Source organism: Octodon degus, unplaced genomic scaffold (genome assembly GCF_000260255.1).
Source record: "Octodon degus isolate 3935 unplaced genomic scaffold, OctDeg1.0 scaffold00054, whole genome shotgun sequence".
NCBI classification, from domain to species: Eukaryota; Metazoa; Chordata; class Mammalia; order Rodentia; family Octodontidae; genus Octodon; species Octodon degus.
Window position 1 is genome coordinate 2,888,143 of NW_004524630.1, and position 6,393 is coordinate 2,894,535.

At 42.0% G+C, this 6,393-nt stretch overlaps 1 protein-coding gene across 1 annotated transcript in view; it reads left to right on the forward strand.

The window, feature by feature from the left end:
* Window positions 1-1,898, forward strand: part of Tmem68 (transmembrane protein 68) — a 31,834-nt gene extending 29,936 nt beyond the window's left edge. Inside the window, exon 7 of the mRNA XM_004633407.3 lies at window positions 1,672-1,898. Within this exon, the coding sequence (XP_004633464.1) occupies window positions 1,672-1,776 (105 nt within the window). The 3' untranslated portion in view covers window positions 1,777-1,898. The remainder of the gene's footprint in view (window positions 1-1,671) is intronic.
* The last annotated feature ends 4,495 nt before the right edge of the window (window positions 1,899-6,393 follow it).

Below are 6,393 nucleotides of genomic sequence, written 5' to 3' on the forward strand. Positions count from 1 at the left end.
TTTTTTAGTGATCACAATCAAATGTAAGAAAAATCCTGGACTGTAAGTTCAAGTATATGTGGTTCTAATTCAAAATAGTAATAAGAAAAAAATAGGAATGACACAGAATTTCCCTAAACAAAATAATATGCTTTAGACAGTATTTGTTGTTTGCATAGTATTGTTTTCAAGTTAGTTTTTCAGATTACCAGATGTGTGCAGGCAGAATTAGAGAAAAGAAAAACTTCAAGAAATTAGGAAGAGAGAGAAAAAGCACAAAAACGAAAAAGACAAAAAGAAAGAAAAGGGGCTGGGAGATGGCTCAGTAGAATAAGCGCTCGCCTGGCAAGCACAAGGGCCCGAGTTCAATCCCCGGTTCTGCCAAAAAGAAAGAAAGAAAATAAGCGTTAGCTGCTCCTTTCCACAGCCCAGCAGGAATTGTGTTCAGTTCTTGTGCCAATAGGCAGTGTTGTCCCCGTAAATGACACGTTCTTGTGTAAGTTGACGTTACTGGACTCGAGCGTGCTTGAAGCCGACTCCGTGACATTCTTCTGTGAGTGCTGTGTTCCGCTTGTTGCGGTATTAACACTCCAAGCACACGCTGTGGCACAGCAGCCCTGCATCGTCACTCTGTGGTCATGAGCGTCAAATGAATACATGGGAATGAAGGCTCATTTTTTCAAATGGGTGAGAGACGGCTCAGCATTTGATTGTGCAGGAGAATCACTCTGACCACATCTGACCGAGTGAAAGTGCACTGCGATAGTGCTGACGAGGGCACTGGGGACATTCCTAAGAGCTTTCCTGTCTTGGCCTCCATGCTGTCTGTCTCTGTCTCTCTGTCTCTCTCTCCGTCTTTGTGCACACACCGACATCCGCACGCAGGCACGGCTTTGTGTGCGTATACCTGTATTGCTAAGAGGGAGAGCAACGGAAGAAGGGGGATAGATTCAAGTCTGACTCGGAATCAGACGGTGGGTGCTGCTCCCAGCTTGGCTAGTGTGCGTGACAGACAGTGAGGGATTGTTAAGGGTGCTTCCTAGGTGTTGACTTTCCTGGCCAGATGTGTGCGTCATCTGCTGACCCGGAGTAGGAACTCAGCAAAGGGCAGCACACGGTGGACAGTGCTAATTTGGCCTTAAATTAAGCATGTTGAATCGGAGATGTCCTGAAGACCTCCAGAAGTCGTTGAGGCTGGGAGGACTGAGGATGAGTAGTAGCCAAAGCTGTAGGCTCAGTGAGTGTTCGCTTTTCTGAGGATGGGTCTGGAAAAACCAGTGAGCATCAGCAGCGCGAGTTGGGAAGCAGAGGCCGTAGGAGCTTGTTCATGGCTGAGAAGGGCTGAGTGGCCTGTGGCCTGTGGCCTGTGGCCTGGGCTGGACACCCTGACTTCTCTCCCTTCAATTCACTTCAGTGTCTACCGTGTGCGAAGCGTTTCTGTGCTCACAAATGGAAAAATACTCGGATGTGTCTGAAGGAGTTAATAGTTCGGTATAGAAAACAGCCAAGTGGACAGGAAGTGTAATTTAGGGGGTAACATCCTAAGTGTAAGAAATACCACGGGATGGAGTCGAAGGAGATCATTCATTCTGGGGGCCTAATTAAAGAGGACTATTTGAAAGTAGTAGTGCACGAAATCTGTACATTATTACTAAAATAATAATGGTTTCTTTTTCTTTTTTTTTTTAATAGACCAAGAATGCTCTTCAAGCTTTGATTGATAAGCACCAAAGAATACCAGGCAACATTATGAGTGCTTTGTTAGAACGTTTTCATAAAGCAGAAAAGGTCAATTAGAAGGTGATTTAGTATTATCCATTGATATGTTTGTGGCTGTGGTACTGTCTTTTGAATTTTATAGGTCTTATAATTAGTATTTTTTTAAAAATCATGTTAATAAGCATCTTTCCTAGAATTTATTTAAATTTATATTGTCCATTTTGTTTTGCACTCAGTTGAGTCGGATTTGATCAGTAACTTGTTACATGCCTAATAATTCAGAAAATGATCCTATTTCATTTGTAAATTCTCGGTAATGTATGATAAACATAGATTCCTAAAATTAAGTTTTTTAATAATAACAGTATAGTTTAGGCAAACACTCCTGGATAATGTCTCTGGTGTCCGTATCTGTTGGACAGAGCTAATTTCTAGAGAGAGAGAAGCTGGGGCTTAGCGTAGTTGATGAGTTAGCAGAGAATGCTGTTACTTGCCTTTCTTTCCCTTTACAGCTTTGAGAGCATCATGTAATGTTTTTGTGCCTCCTTAATTTGCTTCTTAAACTCATCCTATTGTGAGGGTTTTTTATTGCTTTGCTCTTTCTCTGAGGCAGGGTCTTGTTGAGTCGCTGCCTGCCAGGCTAGGCTCGGGCTTGCCTCTCTGCTGCCTCCATGCCCAGAGTGCTGGGTCGCAGGTGGGCGCCACCATTCCTGCCTAGAATGTTGCTTACCTGGTTTGTAGTTACTTCAGTTGACAATTGTCGAGCCAGAATTGTAACTGAATGATTAAATAATGCCCAGATCCTCTAGAGGATGCATATAGTTTATCCATCAGATGTTCAAATTATTCCCATAGTGTGATGTCCAGTTGCCAAGCACAATGCAAGAGATGTACTGTTTTTCAAACCAAATAAAAAGAATTAGGTAGATTACAATTTCTAATTGTTATTTTTATAATTTATTATATTTTTAACAAGAACCTTTAAACAAGCAATATAGGATGGATTGTCGGCCCTGTGATACAACATTTAGTAGCTCAAGAATAAAAATCACGGTTGCGCTCTGCCTTGTGTGCTAGGAGCTGACGCTAGGTTGCCGGAAGCGGAGCTGCAGGAGGCTGTGCCCCGCACGGCGCTGTGGCTCCTTCTGTCTGACTCTGAAACCAGCCAGGGGCACTTGTTTTAAAAAATCTTACTTGAACAATGAACTTGTGTGAATACAAAGCCTTCAGAAGCTTACTGGCTTTTGAATTTTCTCCTGGAAAATTAATTTTAAAAAGTATTTAATTCCAAAAGTATCAGAAATCAAATACAGTATCTCTCCTTTTTAGATGTTTAAAGTACTTGGGTTTTATATAGATTTTTGTATTACAAATGTAAATTAAGTGTAATGTGTATAAAATTAAACAATAAAAATAAAATTGAATTCATTTTCTTGTGAAATTGTATATTTATTTTCTTATCATTTTAAACTTTTGTTTTACCCTACAGATCGTCTCTTAGCCATAATGAATAAATCTTACTTTTCAGCGTAATAAATGCACTTCAGTGAAAAGAGCCATCTTGCAACCTTTGTCTCCGTCAGCGTGAACACTGTTGGGTTCTGAGTGGGTGGGTCAGTGTGTGAGTAATGATAGAGAATGAAGGAGAGGACTTGGGGAAGTACTTGGGCTTTAAACACTGATGAAAGAACCACACTGCTTGGTCATACAGCGAAAGCTCTTTCGAGAGTATGTGAAATTTACTGCTGTACTTAAAACCCTGATACACAAATAGGTGTGTTTCCTGCATATTGTGATAAGTACTTTCTCTTTGTTTTTTGAGCTTAAATCACACTGGAAGAATGAGAACATGACTCAGTATAGAAATCCAAGTAGTAATGGGCAGGGTGTACTGGGGCTTGACCCCTTCTAGGAGTGCGGGCTGGAAGCATAAAGGCGCGCTGCAGGAACGTGGGCGTGGCTCGCCCTAGGGGAAGTTCTTCGTAGACCTTCAAGAAACCTTTCTCGCACCACAGTTCCGTGGACTTCCGCTCGGATTCCCCAGTCGTTAACCTGCTTCTTGTGGTCTGTTTTCTCTTCTTTCCCTCTCTCCACATATGCAGCTTTTCTCGTCTCAGTCCCCTTGATAGTAAGTTGCAAATACTCTGCCCCTAACAGTACCTTGGCTGAGAAGTCATCTGTCAGAGAAACAGAGCAGTGACCCAAACCGGGAACTTTATCGCTTGTTCATTATTATGTAATCTACCATATTTACATTCCCCCAGTTGTGCCAGTACCTTTCAGTTTCAGCATCCAGTGGAAACAAGTGTCGCAGAAATTTGAGTTTGATTTTCTGAACCCTAAGTAACAGATTTGTTTTCCCTTTCACACATACACTTTGAATACAAGGTTTTTATCTTGTAGTTAAGGCTTACGCTACACTTTAAGTTTCTAACCACAAGACTGAAGCTTATTTCCCGTTTGATGAAATAAAGTAAGTTTGTAGAAGTGGGACATACTTTTTTTTTTCTTTTTGTGGTACCGGGGATTGAACTTGGGACTCTGCACTTGCCAGGCAAGCACTTATTCTACTGAGTTATCTCCCTGGCCCTCCTTTTAAAATGCATATAATATCAATTTTACCATTCTGATGCCTTTTAAGTATACTGTTTACTGGCATTAACTACTGAAACCCCTGTGGAGGGCCTTAGCCTCCCAACTGGTGATACCATACAGGATGCAAAAGAAAAAGTTCTGCAGTTGAGCTCTGAGATGACCCAGTGCTCTCTAGAACAAAGGGCTACAGGTCCAAGAACCCCTGGCTTTCACTGGTGCCCAGCAGTGAGCTGGGTGGGCCTGAGAGAGTGCCAAGGAGAAGCCTGCAGGCATGGCTGTAAGAAGCAGTGCTTCTGCACCAGGCACAGGGGTCTCTGACTCGCAGTGCAGTGGGTCACTTGCTGCACACGAGGCTGGTGCCTTCGCGGCCCGGAGGGTGTGCTCCCCTTTGAGTCCCATGGCCCCCGCTGGGCAGTTTTCTCCTGTCTTACCCAGGAACCTCCCAGCCTCTTGCTTAAGCCCCTGTTCTAGCCGTCGGCAGTGGGGGCAGTTTTTGCCCACATGTTACAGACACATCCTTGTCTTGGTCCTCTGGATCACTTTTTTTTTTTTTTCCAATAATTTTACTGAGAAACAAATAGCAATGAGACAGTTTCAAATCTGATCAGTAGGACAGTTTCAACAATTAATACATTGCATATTGTTGTCTTAGCGGTTATTCATTGTACAAGATGCAGATATGATGTCCTCTTTACAAGCACTATTAGTACAAATCTCGTTAAATTAAGAGAAGCTATATATCCTATTTTGAATATGAAGATACAATATGGTTGTTCATTTGTATCCCCATTTTTTGTTTAGTTTTGTCAGAGAAGGATATTCCATTGTCATTTAAATATTAGAGGTGCATGAATTCAGCAAAATATTCCAATATAGTCCAGTAGTCCCTAAGTTATCTGTAGGACTGGCATTGTCAGATGTTGTTGACTTGAGCCTTTTACAGCTCAGCATATTAATATGGTTTTACTTTTTATATTCGTTTTTATATTTTTCTGCTGGATGGTTAAGACCAAGATAAAGCAAGACCTATATAACAAGAAATGTAGCTTTTGTATCTGACAAGGTCAGTCAAATCCCCTCAGGATTTACCCTGAAACCCTGTACCGCAGTTTGTAGATCCTTTGTCAGTGTCAGCCATGTGGATGAGTCACAGCCATTGCCTGACCAATTTGCTCTCTGTGAAAGCCTGAGACTGTTTTTTCTCCATATGACTCTCCTTAGGCACACTATACGTCATCGTGGACCACATTTTTTAGCCAATTAAGGGAACATCTGTTCCTGCATAGCCAGCTCTCATATCTCCGGCAATAGCCTTGAAGTAGAGGTCAGGTAAAGATGGAGTCAAGGGGCTTCATTTCTCAGGAAACAGCTTGGTGGTCTCCCTCAAGTGTGGGACCACCATCACTAATCTCTTTCCAGAGTTTTTTCCTAATCTCAGAGGTGGTAGCAGAGGTAGGAGGAAGACTCAGCGCTACCCAAGAGGTGGAGGTTTACTTACTCTTGCACAAGTGCCCCCAGTACAGATAATTCATTTAGCGACCTACTGCTTTAACAACTGTTGGGACTCCAAGCCTGGATGTGGATTTAAGACCCAACATGAGTGGCAGTGTGGCCTTCCAGTGGCTTCTACAGCACTGTAAGTTTTGCTGATTGAACTGTATAGTGCTGTAGTTTTTACACTACGTTTTTATTTAAGGAATTTTCCCTGTGCTTCCTTGAATATTCTCTGAGATCACCTTGATGAGGGAGTCTGTCCCAAGATAGCCTAGAAGAACCGATGCTTCATCCAGCCATCCTGTCTGCCTACAATTCTTTTTCTCCATTTGAATTATGAACAAACATGACAGCTTCAAAACTCCTGGGATCTTAGATCTGAATTTCTTCCAGCAATTTAGAACTAGTTTTATGTTGTTACACATTGCAGTACTGCATGTGAGAGTTATGCCAGTAAGCCAAATTCATCAAGTTGGAGTTTCTTTTGACCCTTTCCTTGTTCTGATGGTGTAATGTCTATACTGTGTATAGTTCTTCATTTAATGAGATTTATTTAACACTCTAGTTGCAGGAACTCAGTTGTTTAATAAGGAATGCCACAGCTGC